The sequence below is a fragment of the Periophthalmus magnuspinnatus genome, chromosome 1, assembly GCF_009829125.3.
Source record: "Periophthalmus magnuspinnatus isolate fPerMag1 chromosome 1, fPerMag1.2.pri, whole genome shotgun sequence".
Taxonomy (NCBI): Eukaryota; Metazoa; Chordata; class Actinopteri; order Gobiiformes; family Gobiidae; genus Periophthalmus; species Periophthalmus magnuspinnatus.
Window position 1 is genome coordinate 22,742,991 of NC_047126.1, and position 21,601 is coordinate 22,764,591.

The following is a 21,601-nucleotide window of genomic DNA, read 5'->3' on the forward strand; positions in this document are numbered from 1 at the left end:
CTGGAACAATGTCCAAATATCCCTGTGACCAAAAAAAAAAGCCCAAACATTTTATACAGTCTTTTTTAAGCTCACCGATACACGATGCCTTTAGAGTGAAGGAAGAAAAGTCCGATGGCAATCTCGGCCGCATAAAACCTTTCCAGCACAAAGACAGAATACACATGGTTGTTAGTTGTTAATCATTGTTGTAGTAGGACAGTGAGCTGTAGAGCAGTGGTCCCCAACCTTTTTTGCACCACGGACCGGAACAATGTAGGTTTTATTTTCACGGACCGGCCATCTACGCGTGGCAGATAAATATGGGAAAAATAAGCTCATAAAAAACACAACTCACCATACCTCTGCATCAGTGGGAGCCCTGCACTTGTTTCTTCTTTCCTTCTTGCTCACGTTTGTTTCTTTCAAAAAACTCTAAATCTTATCTTTTAATCCCAGGTACTTAGTACCAGTTCCACGTGCCAAAGCAGTTTTGAAGGTTTCATTGCCTCATTTGCTTTCCCCACATATTACGCAGAGCAGACTCTGTGCGTGAGAGTCACCTGTAGCAACATACCCATATTTTAAGTAGGACTCCTGGTATTGTCTGTTAAATTTAGCTTTCTTTTTCTTGGAGGTTGTAGTCTCCTCTTCTGGCTCCTCAGTTGGCCTTTTCCCCTTTTTTAAAAAAGCTCTCCAAAGACTTTTGTCTTGGCTCATTTTCACTCGCTTGTGGCTCAACTTTTGGGTGACGAGTCTGAAGTGTTATACGTGATCCGTCATCACGGAGACAAGAGCAGATAATATACTTGCCACTACATCAAATAGATTTCTGTGGCGATTTCCTATCAGGATTTTCATTTTATATCTATGGACAAGCTTATTAGCGCGTCATGAGAGATGGGTGAAAGTTACGTCGGAGAAGATGCGGCCGCTGATAAACTATATACTGTTTTGTGCGGCCCGGTAGAAAATGCATAACAGACCGGTACCGGTCCCCGGCCCAGTGATTGGGGACCACTGCTATGGAGTGTGTACTGATAACATGTGTAATATATACACCATAACAATAGGTGGCGCAGTTGCCTACATATTATTGCCTGAAGCACTGAATAAATACTTATACTTAAATGGCATTCTGTGTAAGTGCATTCAATACAGAGTGTACAAGCTGATTCTTACACAGCGTGAGGCTCCTTGAACTTGCCAACCTGCTGAATGTGGTACATGAGGTCTCCTCCGTTTATGTACTCCATCACAAAATACAATCTGTCCTGTAACACATCAAAAAAGAAGATCATCAATAGTCAAGAAGTAATTTTTCTGCAAAAAACTGTTACAACCTACAAATGTACCAGGTCAGGCTAGGGTAGACTTCTCAAAATCACTAAAGGTCTACTTCCTAGGTCTGTCACGGTTCATACTGCTGAAAAAATTATAGAGAATAAACAATAAAATGTAAACTAATTCATGCCTCTAACACAAGAACTCTAAATCAGGATTTTTGGGACAAGTATTCTAAAAACATGGGCACGATATATAAACAATGACTCATCTACACCCCAAATGTTATTGTTGTACAGAAAAATAACAAAAAGTACCCACAATAAATCCTGACCGTGATAGGCCTACAAGTACCTCATAGAAATTGTCAGTGTAGCACAGATTTAGCAAATTGATTTATAAAGTAACCACAGTGGGGGAAATTGCAGTACCACCTACATGGCATAGTTTTTCAGATTTTTGTTCACTAAATAAAAACATTCAGCAGGTAAACCTATTTTTCATTTGGCCAATTATGTCACATTAACAAAAAATTATTATTCAGAAGGTTTGACTTCAAAAAGCCAGTCACATAATATCAGCATGCCATCATGGTAATGAATAAGACGATGTGAATGAAGGATTCCATTGCTGTTGAGTTTTGGTATCAATAATCATGAGAAAATGTCAAATCAATTCTCTGACTACAGTTTCACAGAGTCCATAGTGCTACAGATATGTCCTGATCGATTAGTTGACAAAAAAGGGCACTCAAAAAGTCCTGAAAACTTTTGCCTATCTCTACATATCTGACCCAAACTAAACAATGTATACAGAAAAAAGTACCAGGAAACATGTATAAAGGCTTTCTGTTGTTGTCCCATATAAATCCTTATAATCTAAAATTAATAGGCACCAAATACAAATTTTGCTCGACTAAGACACCATCGATCGATTAATCGACTAAACGACTGAAGGAGCCTTACAGCTCCACAGAGCACAGATTTAAACAGAAGCACAGTACTTTTTACCCACAAGATCTTTACCAGTCATAATGTATAGTTTTATCCAAGTGTAAAATGTTCAATTGGCAAAATATCATAATAGTGTTACTGGTTTTAACACAGATTTCAGTTCAAAGGTGGTAGCATGTCCCAACGTCTCTTTGCTTTTTCCTACAATGTACGTCATAGGAAAAACAGAGTTAATCAAACTGCAATGTGCTGGTCCTACACTGGACACATGCACTGATCTGAGGGTCCCAGGGTCTGCACGTCAATGGGCTGGAGCTCAGCATTCAGGTCAGAGCGTCTGGGGCAGAGTGATTGTGATTTAAAAAGTTCACACTGCAAAAAATAATACCGACCCAGTTAAAGGTCCGTTTACATACATACATACATACACACACACACACACACACACATAGTATGTATAGCTTATGTATAGCTTAGGTATAGAAACTATACATTCGTAAAAATGTATTTGATACTACATAAATCAAGATGAATATTCTGATATCAGATTTCACAGTGTTTCTATTGTCAGTGAAGTGTGTGGTAAATGAGTGTTACCATAGTTTGGAAGCAGGAGTGCAGCTGAGTGAGAAAGGGTGGTTTTCCAGACAGGGCCAGCACCCGCTTCTCCACCATAGTGCACTCCACATCATCGTCCTGGATCACCACGTCCTTCTTTAAGATCTTTATGGCGTACAACTCATCTGTGCCCTTCCTCTCCGCTAGCATCACCTGTGGACAGAGTACATTCAAATGATCCAAGATTTGAATCACACAAGGGCATATTACACTTCTACGGGGTATTAACTGCTAACGCATGGATTACATAAAGCCTCTTGTTTTTGTTGAGGGAACAATGTACACCTTTTTTTTTTTTACCATTCTCAAATAGTGAAAAATTTATAGTTATGTTATCATCAGTCTAAATTCATTCCTCATGGTAAGATCGTACAACATCCCAATCGTACTCAGGGGTCAAAGTAGAGTTCAGATTTCAAAGCAGTAGTGTTGTCACTACACAAGAAATTTCAAATTCAATTTTGGTACTAAGGACCAGACTCTATATTCAATACCTACTCCAATACCAAATATGTCGAAAATCACTTTCTATTGACTAAAGAGTGTTTTTTCTTACATTAACTAAATAAGATACTAATTACATAAGTCAGATACTAATTGATACGATTAGTGGAAGGTGGAACAAAGCATTTTTAGCTTTAGAGATGTAGACAGACTAATAAAAGATTTCTCAAACATGTGTGAATGAAACGAAACAACTCCAGGTATGTTTTTGAGAAGGTGACAACATTATAACCTGGCTTAAAACTCACAATAATCCATTTTGTACTGTAAAATCTTTAAGAATTGGACTTTAAATAAAGCACCTTTCCGAAGCTGCCCTTTCCCAGGACCATGATGAAGTTGAAGTCCGACAGCTTGACGCGGTCCTGGTTGCCGTTGCTGTCGTATTTGCAGATAGAAGAGGAGGAGGAGGAGTCCGCAGGCTTGCCCGGGCCCACCTTCCACCTCTTAAACACACAAATAAATCCTGTCAAATTCAAGAGGGAACTAAAAACCTAAACTCTGCCAACAACCACATTTCAAATATGTACAGGTACTAAAATGCTAAACTGGCCATTACCTGGAGGACTAAAGGATAGAGTGAGGAGGGAGAAGGGGCGGGATCTGGTGATATAAGGAATAGTGTGATTGGTCTAACAGGTATCCACACTTCAAACACGGCCCGACAGACCGGTGTTTGTAATCAGAAACACCTGGCTGTAATCAGGGCAGTTTTGTGTGATGTCACCAACTACTGGAAATTGTGGAGGTCACTCAGAGGAAGACAGCACAAACTAAGATTTAGGTGTTTTTGACCAGAAAGCTGCAGAAGTATCTGGCTTGCACTTAAGTTGCTAAAAATGGCTAAGGATACAAGATAATGCGATTAAAACAGCATATACATATGTGTTATGAAATACCAGTTTTACCTCAAATTTCTGCCGGAGCTCCTCGTTTCCATCCTCTCCATCTGGCTGCACCGGGACATTGAAGTATTCTCCTTCCTCCTGGGCCAACAATTTATACCTAAGACAGGATCAGAGGAACGCCTTGTAAGAACTAATCCAGGAATTAAAAACAGACTAGCGCCATTAGGCTCTTAAATTAGACACATTTTGCCTGGTATTTACTAGATCATGACTGTACAAACTAGTGTTGCCATGATACTAAAATTTCGAAAACTTCAATTAAATTTTTGATACTAAAGAATAGACTCGATACTCAATACTAATTTTGATAACATAACATAACAATAAAAAAAAAATAATAATAATAATAAAAAAAAAACACTTTATACAACAGAATGTGATTTCCAACATTAAAGCATAGTATTTTCTTGAATATTACCATGAGGTTTTATATCTGTGTAATCTCTCCAGGGAAGTTCCATAGTGGTCCATGGGTGTGTCATTCTAAAGCTATTCAGGAAAGGTTCATTCCTGTCCTGTGAACGTGACTTTTTTAGTATCAATACCTGCCAAAATGAGTAGCTAGGATAGTACCAATTAGTACCAGATTTTCGATACTTTTGACAACCCTAGTATCCATAGACATGTTATGGCTTTGCTTGGAATGTTCCACTATGCATAAAACTTGGCTGTTTACCTAGAGACAAGCAGGACGCACCACCAGGGCAAGTTTCACTCCAGATCTGTGGAAAGGCGACGCTGCTTGGATATTTGCAAGACAGAGGACACACTGTGGAATTTTCCAGGCAAAGCAATAACATTTCAATGGAGACAAGCATGTGGCAAACACTACTGCAGAAAAGTTGCAAATTGCAGCCTTAAATATCCACCCTCTCATCGCGTTGCCCCATACACTACCATCCGTCTATCTCTTGTTTCTGCAGCTCAGAGATGCCAAAGGAGAGGGAGCCCATGAAGTCGTTGCGGCTGGTGAGGTCCCAGTCCCACACCTCCACAGACAGGCGCCGGTCTTTGTCACTCTCCTTCAGAGTGCTGGGGAACAGCAACAGGACACAAGCTGTTAGATTCACTCTATTCTACAGGCTTTTAAATCTAACACAGAACTGTATCCTCTATCAGATGTAAAAAAAAAAATTAATGTAAATCAGAATATATGATTTTGCTGGTATGCATGTGAAAATGGGTGTGTCCATTATCTGTCCATCTATCCATCTGTTCATCTGTCCATCTATCCATCTTTCCATCTACCTGTTGAGCCCCGGCAGCACTGAAAATTAAAGGCGCAAGCAGCATTGAACGGCCCTCACAGGCTGCACTTCCCACTAGTCGACCTGGCACTCCCTAACGCGCCACTTGTCTCTGTTATTGCAGCTTTGGGCTGTACTTTTCACTAAACAGAGAAAGTAAACACAGAAGACCTGATGCACTAACATGGAACAACATGGGTTTTTCCAGGCATCGCCATGGCAACACCATGCAAAATACAACTTTGCCCCCTGAACTTTTTGACGGGGATGACCTGAAAAGTGAGAGTGCCAAATTTCATATTCTTTATATGACCAACTTTTAAAAATTGGGAAAATTTCCCATTAGGCTAAAATGAGCTCTTTTGTACATCGCCATGGCAACAGAGTGAAAAATATAACATGGGTCCCATTGACTTTTTTGATTGGGATGACATGAAAATGTAGGGCTATGAAGGGCGTCACACCTACGTCCTAAATGGGAACGGTCCAACTATGCCGTTAATTTATATCACGGGTTTCTCAAATGCAAAAGTAATCTCTCGAAAATGTATCATTCAGAACCAAATATACAACTTCTTTGAGATAATTAAGAGTTTGGTGCTTGTTGATTCTGCATATAACAATTTATTATTAATACATACTGGATTTATATAAATGAACTTTGTTTTTAGCATGATGTAATTATTTTTAAAGCTTCTATATAAAGTGATGACAGGACCCCATAGCACACAGAATAGAGCCGAGACTTACAAAGTGAAGTTCTCGTTGAACACGGGGTTGAGGCAGCACTTGATGGTGCGGGTCTTCTGCTTGCTCTCACTCTTGGGGTCTGGGATCAGCTTCAGTTTCACATAGGGGTCCGACAGGCCGTTAGGGTCCATAGGCACCAAGTTTTTTGCCTGCATAACTGAAGGGTAAATTCATGTCAAGAATTTGCTACAGCAATACCGTACAATCAATTAATATATCAATAAATAAATAAATAGATAATAACAATTTACAGTTTCTATGTTACGCCTGACAAGGTGACCTTCTAACTTCCTTTACCAAAGTGTAGAAAATGAATTCATCTTTTTAAATGGAGAGGCATAAGCCAAAAATATGTTTCAAAATTTTCTGAAAAATATTGCAATGATTTTTTTAATTTTGTATTTATTTTTATTTTTTTTAATTTATTGATTCATTTCATGAAATATATTTTGAACATTTACAAGAACACTGTGATTTGAGAGATTTAATACAATAAATCTTAATGCTGGATATTTTTTCTTTGCCAAGAGGGTGCAACAATTTCATCTTTTTATTTATCAATGCAGCAACGATTATTTTCATTGTGCCTTGGAGTTTTTTTAATTTGCCAAGAGTAAAACATATATTCTTATGATAATGATAATATATTCTAAATGACCCTGCTTTCTTCATCTTTGTTAGTAATCATTAAATGCCATTTGAATTATAAACAGTAACTGATTTGTCACTATTATACATGGTAATCATTGCAGCCCTATAGGACAATTACTTTTTTATTTATCCAAAAACTTTGACACTATTCATAAATGCTTTGTGAGTACTAAAAATGTATCCTAAAAACATAACCAAACAAAGCTAATTAGTGTTCTGCTGGCCCAAACGAAGCCGCCTGCTCACATACATTTGACAACACTTAACAACAGTTTAGTGGCGGTGTTCCATAATCAATCTAAAGTGGTGGGAGCACGTGTCCATGGCCCCTGTGCAGATGTGGGCCAATCGGTGGCTCTTCGATCTCCTAATGGACTTTCCACTTTGAGTTTGGGGTTGATACAGAGCTTAGTGTGGCCTGGCACTACAAGCACGTGGGGAGCACTGATGTCTGGGATAGTTATTTCTGTAAGAATATTGAATCGGCCTTCAATATATACATCTTATATTATTGATTTAATGCATTTGTTTAATATATTTTTAGTAGATTTAAATTATTTTCTTTTTTAAATTAAAAGGTACAGTATGCAACTTTCTGGAGAGGACATGATTCCATATAAATAGAAAGTGAAAACAACACTTCAGAACATTGTCATAGGAGATGGATATGTTGTAAGTGGACGTAGCTAACCTGCTAGCTGCTGCGCTCCAAATAGGAACTCAACATGGGTGGGCTTCGAACTCCATCAACTCTGACTACAATTCACTTTTTATTGAAAATCTATCACCTCTCTCTCTGTAACTGCTGCAGTCAGGCTCGTCATTTTGGTATTAAAATGTTCGTATTAACCCCCTCTACATGATTCTGGTATTTTTATTTCACTATTGTGTCTGTAAATCAAGATATGAACATTCATAACAGACAAATTATTTCTTCGAGGTTGCTCCTGCTAGTGTTGGCAACAGGTTTGATTGATAACATTGCTAAGTGCCTGCTCCCTGCTATACCAGCGGTGCGGGCAGGAAGAGGAGTTACCTTCAACAGCCTCCCACTTGATTGCCTCTTTGGTTGCTATGATACTCGCGATGGGAATTCTAAATATGGAACTTGCCACCAAATTCCCCCTATAACTGCTCTAGCCTCGAGCTTCATTTGACTGGAGCCTGTTTGGTCAAATGAAGCGCTATGGGCGACACCACTCTCACTTAGTCCACTTTTTTATACAGTCTATGGTTTTATGCCATACTGTGGAAGATTATGTCCAAAAGAACAATATAGCATATACACACAAACCTGATAAGTCATAAATCAAGATTAACATCAAGATTCCATTTATTTTCACACATAAAGATTTTTTTGCTATATATCAAGAGCTTTACAATTAAAAGATTTTTAAAATCAAAATTCAGTTATGTCTAATCATCAATGATCAGCTTGTGGGGAGGTCTACAGTCAATCTTCTGTCAGTAAAACCATGTGGTTTGGAGTTCAGACTTTGAAGAAATGGACCAATTTTTGTGTTAAATGACAATGATTAAACATCTGTATTGTTTATGTTGAGGAAATGAATATTGAAAGCCACTGTTGTTTCTTTTTAATAGGATAAATTGGCTTTGTGTGGTTTGTTGAATGAATAGTTTCCATGGTGACTGACTTTTGACGGTGAGGCTGTCTCCGCTGATCTGCGCTGAGATGTGGATACGTCCTCTCCTCTCCGTGTGGTCCGTCCCACACAGGCTGGGGACATTGGCAACACAGCGCTTGTGGATGTTCATCATACAGTCTGCAGAAAACACAGTAAAAGGTTAGAAGTAAGAGCAGTACTATATGTGGCCACACGTTACTTTATACTGCAAACTAGAACTACACGATGAATAATAATATAATCCTTTACCATTAAATGTTACTCTACTTCATTACTGTTAATGGAACTTGGGATTGTGACGTTACACACCAACAGACTTTTTAGTTAGCCCAATGTTAAACCAAAGCAGATTTTATGATGCTAAATACTACACGATTCAAACATATTCTGTAAACAATAAAATAATAAATGTAATAACAAAGGACCCAGCAACTTATTGGATGGTTCCACTGCACTTTTGTTTTGGCTAATGTACACCTATGAGGTTCTGCACCACAACCAAAAACAATGGTAATTTCCATGGTAACAGTATTTTGACATTCCACCCTGAGCTTTATAAGTTTTAAAGTGACAAAACCATCAAGTCTAAACACATTTTTTTCAGATTGTAGTGTGTTTCAAATGTTATAGATATTATTTATTATTATTTGATTTATTATTTTGAAATACCGCAGGGGCAGTATTTCAAAATAATAAATCAAATAATAATAAATAATATCTATAACATTTGAAACACATTAAAATCTGAAAAAAACAAAACCAAAAAACTGCTGCCCCCGCGACCCGGCTCCGGATAAGCGGAAGAAAATGGATGGATGGATTTTGAAATACCACAATTTCAACTTTATTTTCACATTTGCAATATTATTATATCTATTAAAACAAATCTATATCATCATACTAAAATTTAACCATATCCAAATAATTATGTAATACTACAAAGTATTTTTGCCCCAAGAACTCTTCTGGAACAAACCTAGTAGAATTTGGTTGTATTAATAACAAAAAAAAAACATAAAATATCATTGCAAGAGGCATAAAGTCTATAGTTTCACACTACTTTTCACAGCCAGTAACTGAAACAAACCAGTTAGCCTTTCCACAGTTTATATAGTGTAACAAAGTGTAACAAATCCAGTTGGTCTGCTGAATGTGATTACTTGTTGTGTCCACAAGATGTCAGTGTGCACTTTCAAATCAATCAGGATGTGGTGATCTATCAGATGAGAAAGTGAGAGTCATCTGCTGATGCTTTGCTTTTATTAATCCATGCCCTTCATAATATCTTGTGAATGTGTGTATTTAAAGATGTGACAAGTGGGCCCCTCCCACACAGATCTGCTTACATGGCCACCTGAGCTTCCCCAATTAAAAGTTAAACATGGATGACCCGAAACCTGTGGCGTTTAGGGTTCCTCACTAGAAAGAGTCTAATCTTCCTGAATGCTGCAAATAACCCATTACACAGTGGAGAAAGAGAACTGAAAATTTGTATTCAAGGAGAAGTTATATGGCCAACTCTGCTCTACTCAATTACAGCGAGTATTGTTGTCAAAATTGTACTTTAGTAAAAAGTATGCATGAAAAATACTACCCAGTGTACTAGTTACTTTTTAATACAGCATTTTATACAAAGCTTGATCCATGAAAAAGTGTAAAACTGAAGTCATTTTAAACCACAATCTGCATATTCAGGCAATGCAGTTCTGTTGTGAGAGTTTAGAAAGGATCGGATCAGGGTTGAGACAGCCATGGATTGCACAATTTGGATTTGTACAGTAACCAGTAACCTCAGTTATTTAAAATGTAACTCATTACAATTACACGGGTAGAATTATACTCAATTACAATTACAAGTTCAAAATCTACTCAAAAAAGAACAATTATCCCAAAAAAATCAAATAATTTTATCTGGGAGTCTGGGTTATAGCTACAAGTGTTTCATTGTGATGTTTATTGCAGTCTGTATTTTATTTACACTATGGTTAATTTAGAATAGGGTTTACTGGGAGTTTCTCTTTAATGTTTACTGCATTTGTTTCACAGCTCTTTCATTTACTTATTTTATAGTTTTGGGCCATGTATCTATTTGGACAATTTGGAAAGTTATTTGTTATTATTTGTATGCAAGTGTGCAGTGTATGAAGTTTGATCTCAATGTTTATCTTACCAGAAAATCAGAGTTTAAAACAAAAAACTGTTCATTTCAAAACTCTTACATCGTTGCAATGGAGAGAATATTAATTAAGGATGCACCGATACAATACTGAAAATATTGATGGCTCCGATATCGGTTCAGTTGATATCCCTTTTTGATCTATAACTTAGTGTAATAAGACGATTTACTGGCCAGTGTTTGCCAAAAATACATCGCAATATTAAACTTATATTTTCTCTTTTTTTTTCATACTGTTTTAAGTTAAGTAATATTTTCAGTCTCTGCACTGGTATTGGTTGGTATCGGGTATTAGCAAATACTTAAAGCCAAAGTATCGACATCGGTATCAAAACTGAAAAAGTTGTAATGGTGCATCCCTAATATTAATATGAGATTTTGTAACTCATGATTAAGAGAAGGATTTGGACATAGCTTGAAATGGAAGAGAATCCAATCCAATAATCCAGGACAAACAAAGCAGATTGTATTTAGGGGCATATTTAACAAACCAGGTGCTAAAATTATTAGTACAAACTGAAAAATTGCATGTGCCATTTGTGGGGGTGTTGCACTTGATTTACTATTAGAAATGGCACCTCTTATTCCAACCACAATTCTAAAATGTAAATGAGTTTAGCATCTGAGCAAAAGGACTGCTGTTTCTGCTCTGTGCACACACACAGGCCCACACAATGATGACTTTGACTTATGCTCACTGTTATACCATCAGCTTTACATCGTGCTCACTGTAGATATATGCCAATTGACACAGAAGCCTCCTGCAGGTTTCCCAACCTCATTCATAGTCAAATCCACAGACGCCTAAAGGAGAAACAGCTGATGCGCACACACAAGAGACGTGTTGAGAAACCCAGGCAAAACTTTTACCCATAGCCTATACAGCTGCAGAAAATGTCTGGAACACATTATAGCAGAGATGAATTAGTGGAAGAAAAGGTGCAATTCTGATACTGCAAAGATATATATAAATTAAAATAGAATGTGATTTTCAACATTAAATAATTCAATAATAGTCACTTTTACATTACCATGTGGCTTTATATCTGTGTAATCCCTCAGTTGTCCAGGTATATTTATATCTTATACTGATACTATACTACTATATCTTATACTTATTCTGATAAAGCTTTGCTCAGAACAGTTCATGCTAAAGCCATTCAGAAAAGGTTAATTTCTGTCCTGTGACTGATTTTTTGCATCAATACCTGCTCAAATGAGTTTTGATATTTGTTTTAATATCGATTAGTATCTGATTTTCGATACCTTTGACAACCCTACCCAGGAGCAGTCAGTACAATGTGAGGGCTTGTTAGTAAAATGAGGAAGAATACAAATATAGAAGGTTTAACAGCAGACAGCATAAGAGCGTGAAAATGCCTTTTGTTCAGAGCTATTGCAAAGTTGGTTATGAAAGCCAAAATAAATAAATAATCCAAATTAATTATAGTCCGAGAGACACAATAACTTCTATTCAATCTTTTATACTGCCTGAAGTGATGTATAATAATAGTGTAATAAACATAACTCTGTGACGTAGTAAAGAAAACACACAGATTAGCTCTAGACCTCTTTATGAGCTGTGCTCTTCTGTTCCGGTCTCATGTAATTAAGTTTTAGTTTTAATCTTTTGATGAAAATTATTTTTATTTTTAGTTAAGACTTGGTCAAATAATTCTTTTTAGCTTTAATCTAATTCTAGTTTAGCTTTAGTCGACGTCATGCTATTTTTATCGACTCAATGCATAACCATCTTATCAGAAAATATGGACTCAATATGGACTGGGTCAAACGTTTGGACACACGTTTTCATTTTTGTTTTCTTTATTTTCATGGCTATTTACGTTATAGATTTTCACTGAAGGCATCAAAATTATAAATTAACACATGGAATGTAGAAAACAAAACAAACTCAAAATATCAACAATATATTTTTAGTATTATTTCCTTAACCCTTTGCTTTGATCACTGCTTCACACTCTTGACATTATTATGAATTGAAGATCACTGTTGTCAAAGCAAAGGTAGGTCTACATTAAGGAATGAATATACTGAATATAAAATAAACAAAAAAAATATTTAGTTGAGTTAATTAGTTTCTTTCCTAAAAAAATCCATACATCTTGCCTTATATATTTGATGCCTTCTGTATCAATCAATCAAACTTTATTTCTATTGCACCTTCCAACAACCAAAGCTGACCAAAGTCCTGTACAACATTAAAAACAAAATTAAATGTAAACAAAGCAAAGAAAATTGAATGAGAAGGAGTTCTTTTGACTGGTAATATATATTTGAATGATAGTATGACAGTTTGTGTTGCATTGCTTCATGGGACACGTATAAGTGTGTTCTTGGATGGATACATTTGTTTATAGTGCAGTTTATTTAGTTTTCAACAATATGACATTGATGAAAACTGACAAAAACATTTTAGTCAATAAAATGAACACTGACGGCAGTAACAGTCAGAGTATTAATGGCAGCACATGTCACTTGTTACAGGTTTGGGTTTCATTATTTGGTTATTATTAGTGATCAGAAAATTGCTGTACAGAAGAATTGTGAACAATGATCTCAGATTAATATTTGCGTTGGATACAATGGTTTGACAGAACTGGTTCAAAGAATGAAACAGTCTCCTGACTCTCCAATGGCCCCATTGCACTTTTCCCTACAGTGGTCACTTGAGGTACACATGTAGTAAATGCTCACATTTATCTGGACAAATAAGAGACTTGAAGTTTAACAAAGTTTAACATTATTTCCCAAACTTTTTTGTATCAACTCATTAGCACATGCAGAGTCTTGTCTGGTACAGTTACTCCCATGAAATTTGCATGAGACATCCAAATATGCTAGCGTGAAAGAGGTGACATGAAAGGCACCATTGTGTTTGCTAAAACAACACAACGCCTCTTCAATAACGCTAATAAAACGAGTGCACACTTTGGAGTGGACAGTCACTGGCCCCTCACACAACACAAATACTGAGGATCACTCCACAGCTACAGGACTCACTAAAGGGGCGAGAACATTTTACATTACTTGAGTAACTTTTTTAAGAAATTGTACTTTTCAGAGTTATTTTCTAGCAGTATACTTTTACTCCTACCTGAGCAATATATATATTTTTTTATTTAAGTAACAATACTCTTATTGGAGTAAAAGTAAGTGTCCAAGTGACAAAAACTTTGTTGACAATTTAAAATTATTTAAACATTTGTGTTTCTTGCAGTGCTGCTTTATTTTTGTATATTTTAATAATAATAATAATGTCTTACACTTGTAATGCGCTTTGTCAAAGCCTCTCAAAGCTACACTATAGTCATTATTCATTCATTTCCACACTTGGTGATGGTAAGCTACTATTGTAGCCACAGCTGCCCTGGGGCAGACTGACGGAAGCGTGGCTGCCAATCTGCGCCATCGGCCCTTCCGACCACCACCTGTCATTCACGCACACACCACTTTCATACTAGGCAATTTGGGTGAAGTGTCTTGCCTAAGGACACAACGACAGAACTTGGTCTCGATCCTCCGACCTTAGGGGTTGGGGGACCAACACTCTAACCACTGAGCCACTGTCGCCCCTATCATTTTGAAAATGACACATTTTATGCATTTTTAAGTATTTTCCAATTCAAAATTTTTTCACTTCAAATTATTAATCGGATGTTACATCCAAACACTTACTCTAACAGTTACTCTTACTTGACTTGTAGTTTTCCCAAATAGTTTTTTCTTACATAACAATTTTGAAATTATTGAGTCATTTCATGGATCACTACTTAGTACTTCTACTTGAATAATATTAATTTGAAGTAACGTTACTCTTACTTGAGTAATTTTTGGCTAATATACCAACGTTTGATTATCAGTTAATGCAAAAAAACAACTGGCAATTTCAGTATCAAAGACAAATATTACAATAATTCTGAAGCCCTTCATCTGACTTTACAAAGTCTAAAGCAAAAAATGTGAGGTGGTTTCAGTTGGATCGTATTTGATCATTTCGTCAATTTAGTCATGTTTTGGTCCTGGTTTAGTCTAACATTTTTGTTGAAAATTAACTGAAATTTTTGCATCAAATTTTTGACAGATAAATGTTTTCTTACAGTAATCTAAAAAAACAATGACGAACATTTGTCGACATTTAGAACCTTCTCAACTGTATAAACTTGGGCAGCACAATATTTGGCAATTTTGCAATATCAATATGGCTGCTAAAAACTATGACATATCGATATAACTGTGATATGTCAATAATACCTTTTTACTCAATAATTTCAGTTATAATAAAACAAATAAAAGTTTAGATTTACTAGTGAGTAATACTTATAGAGCCAAACCAAGACTAAATCAAGGCTAATTATGGACTTAATAAGGAAAAATGATAAAATCCTAAATAAATGAATCAAATCTGCTTTATTTAACATACACTTTTTAAAAACAATGTATTTTTTAGTCAGAAAGAGAACCTTTGTGTTATTGCAATATATTGAGTTGTGATATCGATTATTACATCAGTCAATATTGTGATATTGATACTTGTGATAATATCAACATTATCACAGTTACATAGGCCATAAATGTAATCATTAATGTAACCGATTATTTGAAACCATCATGTATTTACTGTTACAAGTGAATCTGCAGATTAACCTATCAGCATTCAGGAATAATGTTTTGTGATTAAAAGGTGCACCACATAACTTTTCTGGTAGAGGATATGCCACCAGCTTGTTTGCACAGAGATGTACCATATTTATCCGAAGTCACTTTTTTTTTCCATAGTTAGGCTGGGGGTGCGACTATGGAGTGAGATCAAGAGTAAACTTGTTAGCTTGTTTTTTATGCTTTAGTTACAATGAATTGCAAAAATATTCATTCCCCTGGAACTTTTTCAAATTTTGTCAAGATACAACCACAACCATTTAAATATTTTTTATTTGCATTTCATGTGAATACGTAACACAAAGTGCAGCGTGCAAAAGTATTCAGCAATCCTAAGTCAATAACTTGTGGAACCGGCACAACAGTTCAAGCTCTGTCAGATTTGATGGAGACGTTTGTGAACTGCAGTTTTCAGATCTTGCCACAGATTCTCAATTGGATTCAGGTCCAGATTTTGACTGGGCCATTCTAATTTTTACTTTAAACCATTCCACTGTCGCTTTGGCTTTATGTTTAGGATTGTTGTCCTGCTGGAAGATGAACCTCCGCCCCAGTCTCAAGTCTTCTGCAGACTCCAACAGATTTTCTTCCAAGATTGCCCTGTTTTATCTCCATCCATCTTCCCATCAACTCTTCCCTGTTCCAGCTGGAGAAAAGCCCCCCCACAGTGTGATGCTGCCACCACCATGTTTGACTGTGGGGATGGTGTGCAGGGCTAGTTTTCCTCCACATGTGATATTTTGCTTTTAGGCCAAAAAGGTTGATTTTGGTCTCATCAGACTAGAGCACCTTCTGCCACATTTGCTGTGTCCAAATGACTTCTAGCGAACTGTAAACAAGGCTTCTTATGGATGGCAAGAAGAAAGCCATTGTTGAAAACCACTCTTCCATAAAGAGCAGATTTCTGTAGTGTATGACTAAGTTGCCCTGTGAACAGATTCCTTCACCTGAGCTGTGGATCTCTGCAGCTCTTCCAGAGTCACCATGGGCCTCCTGGCTGCATCTCTGATGCAGCCAGGAGTTCTGTAAGTTTTGGTGGACAGCCATGTCTGGGTGGGTTTGCAGTTGTGCCATATTCTTTCCATTTCTGGATGATGGATTGAACAGTGCTCCTTGAGATGTTCAACACTTTGTAAATTTAGATCCAGGCCTCGCTTTAAACTTCACCACAACTTTTTCTCTGACCTGTTTGGTGTGCTCCTTTGACTTTATTTTGTGGTTTGCTCCCCAACACTCTCTTAAACGTCTGCAGCCTTCACAATACAGCTTTATTTATACTGAGGCAAGATTACACACGGGTGGACTTTTTAGTCATTAGGTCAACATTCAATCTTTCCACAACCATCAGGCAACTTCTAAAAGCAATTGGTTGCATTCAAGAAAAAGGGGGCTGAATACTTTTGCACGCTGTGCTTTTAAGTTTTGTATTTTTAAAAAATGTGGAAATCTTGTAAAATATTTCCTTCCACTTGACATATATAAAATGCTAAGAAAATGTATTTAAATTTGTGGTTGTGACGTGACAATATGTGAAAAAGTTCCAGGGGAATGAATACTTTTGCAAGCCACTGTATCTGATTAACTGTTAATATCTTACGTTAACAGAGCAGACACTTATTCAGTTCACTGTCTATGCTTCATGTAGTTGAATAAATATGTGTTATGTAACGGGTAATTCTACATGTTACAGTTTATTTGTTCGACCAATAGTTGGCGCTCGTGTGTTTGTGATACCTGTAGGACAATTTACTTAACTAATTTTCTTTTATATATTTCGTATTTAATTTCCCCTTATTTATTTCCCCTTCATTTATAAGACCATAAAAGGTGAGGTTTCATTTGGAACAATATTGTAAATGTTCAGTTTATCATAAGTCTGGTTTAAGGTCACGAAAACTACTTCCTGTTTTTCAGTTCAGCCTTTTGCTAATGTGAAGTCTTACCTGACAGAGCACTATTTAAGAAACAATTGAAAAGTAAAATATAAAGTTCACCGGTTTGTTTTCCTAGCAGGCCAAAGTGTTATGTATATTTTCCATGTGTTCATATGCAGTTTTGTGTGTATATGTAATATGAGCCAGAGCTTATGTTATATTTTATGTGTTTGCTCATTCTACAGTGTGAACTGTGATGAAGAAGTAACACCACAGTAAACATCAGTGAAAAGAACTCTCATGTCTCTCGTGTTTGTGGACAAGCCACATATGTTATGTTAGCAAAGCATATCCGATCAACTGTTAATATCTTACATAAACATACCAGACACGTATTCAGTTTGTTGTCTATGTGTTACGTTAGCGTGCTACACTGCTATTTAGCATGTTCTTTGCTATTTTATCATTATTATTATAACTTGCCTTTAGAGATAAAATGTCTATTACGCATTTTTACACTGATGCGCATGCGACTTATAGTCCGGAAAATACGGCAAGTGCTTTTTTTGGGCTGTTGAGTTTGGCATTATCCATTCAAGAAGTTCCATCCACCTTCAAAACCATGCATTCTTGTCTCTTCACAGATCCGACCTGTAACTTTGCCTGGAAACAAGCTTTTGGATGACGACCCACAAGAAAAAGTTACACAGTGCACCTTTATGTTTTAATAGCTGCAGTTGATTCAACAAGTGGTTTTGCTCCGGTTTTTGGAGGGGCAGCCTGAGCACACATATAATGCAGAACAGAATTTGATTATTTTATCAATTACTACACCAGTTTATTAATTTTTACATTTCCTCGGGTTATGCGGAAAAGAGGGAGCCACTGTCTGTGTGAATGGTCATGTATGTTAGTAATATATATAATTTTCTGTATAAATTGTTATTTTTGCCTGAAATGTCATTAGCTTGTGAGTGCAGTTTAGGTAAGATCACAGCAATAGAAATAACAACTACACCATACATTTTAATACATTCTGGGCACGTTTCTGTATTCAACTGTCTCCTTAATCCAGGGACAATGTTTGTTGCCTTCTGTCCTGTCCCAATGACATTTGCTCTGTCCCAATCCATAATGTGACTGTTTCACAATGATCAGAAATGGCTTTTGTTAATTGTTAACTTCTCACATTCTGTCTTATGTTGCTTTTTCCATGTACTGAAAGCCCTCCCTGTTTTCCTCCCTGACGTTTATTGTATTTTGTTTCATATCACATTTGTGCTCTGGCTCCTTTTTATCTTTTGGGGGGGGATGAGTAGTTGCCTGAGTTTTTTGTACAGACATGTCACAGCGACATCACATGACCATCTGAGGACAACTGCAAGTGAGTACTCAAAACTGTCAAACAAAACCTCAATCTGAAAAAAAAATCTACTAGAATAAATTTATCAGAAAACCAAATGAACCTCATTGACTAACACTATGGTAACTTTAACCCAAAGCTCTCCACAAAAACCCTCTTTTCGACCTTAGCGCACAAGCACAGACAGCTGATTGTAGACTGCATACTTACGATCGCACTTCATGCCCTGATGGATGAGCCCATAGAGCAGGGAGCCGCAGTGGTCGCAGAAGGTGGGGCTGGAGTACGTGTGCACCCGGAACTTGTGTTTGCTCCTGGGATCCTGTGCAGAGGGAAGACAAAGACCTTTCATTATTCCTGTTAAGTCAAGTGCTGAGAGCGCCTATCGCCAAGCCATTAGGGACACTGATTCAATTAAGGCCCAGTAATTGAGTTGGCAGTGAAAAAAAGCATGCGTTATCCTGTTTAGTGGTAAAGACATCAGCGTGAACTGTACATATTGCTTAAGTATTACTGTTGTATAGTCATTTCATACAATCAAAACAATATAATTTCTGTTACTTGTATTTTTCAAGTGCATATTGGACTACTCTAGCAGGTAATGTCCTTATATTTAAGATAAAAATAAATAAATAAAAAACATCTTGCCAATTTTAATTTTTTGTGGTTCTTTAATTTTAGTGAAGTTTATAATTTTACTTCCTGGTTGGACATGAACAGTAAATAGTAGATATGCTAGGCCAATTTATTCTACAACATTTACCTTCACAAACAAAAAGTCTACGAACAGCTTAATCTGGTAAGTGCAAATGCTCCTTCTTTGACAAAACTGAGGAAGACATTGCCATATCAATTGAGTGTATAGAACAAGACTGGCTTATAATGGGAATAATATACCATTTACAATTTATTTGGTTCATTTGATAAATGTTATTCCAATTTGTGGATAAAATTGCTTCAACTACTGGTTGAGAGTAGCAACACTATGACGTCTTCAGGGCAACTGGTCAGCCAGGGTTTTCCGATGCACAAAGCTGAGCTCAGGTGCATATAAAGAATACACTGTGCTCTGGAACGCAGTAAATTACTCTAGACAACATGCAGGGAAGTGTAGCTTTGTGGCAGGTTTACAGAGATTTCAACAGGTAAGAAAAATAAGCTGCAACATTCCTATGTGTTGTGTAAAGCTTTTGTTTAAAACTCATTTTAAATTTAAATACTGAATATTAGTTTAATAATAATTGCAGAGGCCTTGCAATTGATTTCTGAAGCATTTTGCTGAGCAACTTTCACAGTCTGATGGTGTGGACTGTGACAACAGGCTGATGTGCAACAGGGATGAATTATATTTATCCATCTGTTGGAAGTTCCCAGTTGTTAACCACGGATTCCTTACTGATGTTTTTCAGACTATTAGATTAGCCAGGAGAGAGAAGTAGGTGCCTTGGCAGTTAATAGGTTAACCTTGAACAGTTTCTCTTAGGATTAATCTGCACAGTCGGTTGTTCATTATTGTGCACAATGGAGATACACTGTGTCATATACAACCTGTTCGCTCGATGTATCAGCTTGTGAAAACTGCAGAATCAACAGATGAACATTTAGGCCTACGTGACATCAATTTCATGTAATAGTAGGCTTTCAAGAGGGCATAGTGCTGGAAACTGAAATGTTGTTCCATTATTATACGCTCAATTTTTTTGTGTTATGCATCTGCTTGTTTATATGTTCATGTTTGAGCCAGAGATGAGTCAGGGAATGGTACTTAGGTCTCACTCAGTCATTAGTAAACACAATAGTCTAGTGCCTGAAATACATAACATTGTTTTTGCATTCTGTATCAGGGACATCCTCTCATTTTTGCATCTAAGTGAAGTCACAGTCAACATTCTAGTGCCAGTAACATTAAGGGAGACAAGCTAAAACATAATGTGAAGAGGCTGTGAAGATTCTATAGACAGAATAGTATACTGAAGACTTATTGGAAATCAGTTATTTTGAAGTTATGCATTATGATACAAATAGATTATAGTGGCAACATAAAAAAGCAAAGAGAATATTTTAAATATTATTTTAGGAAACAAAGTCTGACTTTGTGTTTTGCACAGAAACAAACAGATAAGACAAAAGTTCTGGCACATGGGTATCTTTTGAACAATTAGGTTAACAAAAACGTTCAAAAGGTGCTACATTATAGAATATGAAAAAAACACACACATATTTCAATTAATATATTAATATTTTAGCCAAAAAATGAAATAAGATAATGGGTAAAGGCTGGTGGTACTTGTTGGTATTATGCACGTAGACTCTCATTTCTAATGAGCTTTAACATTATATTAGACCTGCTAATATTCACACAAATGGGATGATGATAATGAAGATGATTGTGACTTTTTGATGATGTGTCATTTTTTGAGAGTTGATGCCGATATTGTTGATTCACAGGAAGCGTGAAAACGGAGATTGAGATAAAAGATGACCGGGGACCAACATGTCACATTAAACTTTGTGATCCACTGCAGCGTGAGTACAGCTTCTACAACTGGGTTCAGAAGTTTAAGGGGATAGACTATACATATGTACAAACAACAAAATGGTACTACAGTCATATCATGATATTTCAATTGTGGCCATTTCTAAATACTTATTATTATTCAGACTGTATCAACTCTGGCATTGCTGTGAATAGTTTGAAAGATGCAAGTTTTTAATGAAAAAAAGAGTTTGTGTGGTGAAAAGGAAGATAACTATATAGAGGCACAGATATTAGTACCGGGAATCGGTTTGATACCAGGTGCCAGCACTCTTACTCGTACTTATCAATGTGCTGCCAATACCGAGAGCCAATACCACTATAAGCGCAGAGCGTCTTAGTTTGAGACTTTGTGTTGGCCTCTGTGATCATATGTGACCATAAAGAGTGCACATTAACTGTTCTGCACATTAACCTCAGCTTTAATCATATGTG

At 36.6% G+C, this 21,601-nt stretch overlaps 1 protein-coding gene across 2 annotated transcripts in view; it reads right to left on the minus strand.

Annotated features, from left to right (window-relative positions):
• Positions 1 to 21,601, minus strand: part of LOC117370857 (protein kinase C beta type-like) — a 49,824-nt gene that overhangs the window by 8,379 nt on the left and 19,844 nt on the right. For both annotated transcript variants that reach the window (XM_033966410.2, XM_033966403.2), the window contains exons 4-12: positions 18,841 to 18,952; positions 8,550 to 8,678; positions 6,244 to 6,400; positions 5,144 to 5,278; positions 4,247 to 4,343; positions 3,641 to 3,784; positions 2,814 to 2,987; positions 1,162 to 1,253; positions 76 to 138 (exon numbers count right to left, since the gene is read on the minus strand). In XM_033966410.2, the coding sequence (XP_033822301.1) occupies positions 76 to 138; positions 1,162 to 1,253; positions 2,814 to 2,987; positions 3,641 to 3,784; positions 4,247 to 4,343; positions 5,144 to 5,278; positions 6,244 to 6,400; positions 8,550 to 8,678; positions 18,841 to 18,952 (1,103 nt within the window). The remainder of the gene's footprint in view (positions 1 to 75; positions 139 to 1,161; positions 1,254 to 2,813; positions 2,988 to 3,640; positions 3,785 to 4,246; positions 4,344 to 5,143; positions 5,279 to 6,243; positions 6,401 to 8,549; positions 8,679 to 18,840; positions 18,953 to 21,601) is intronic.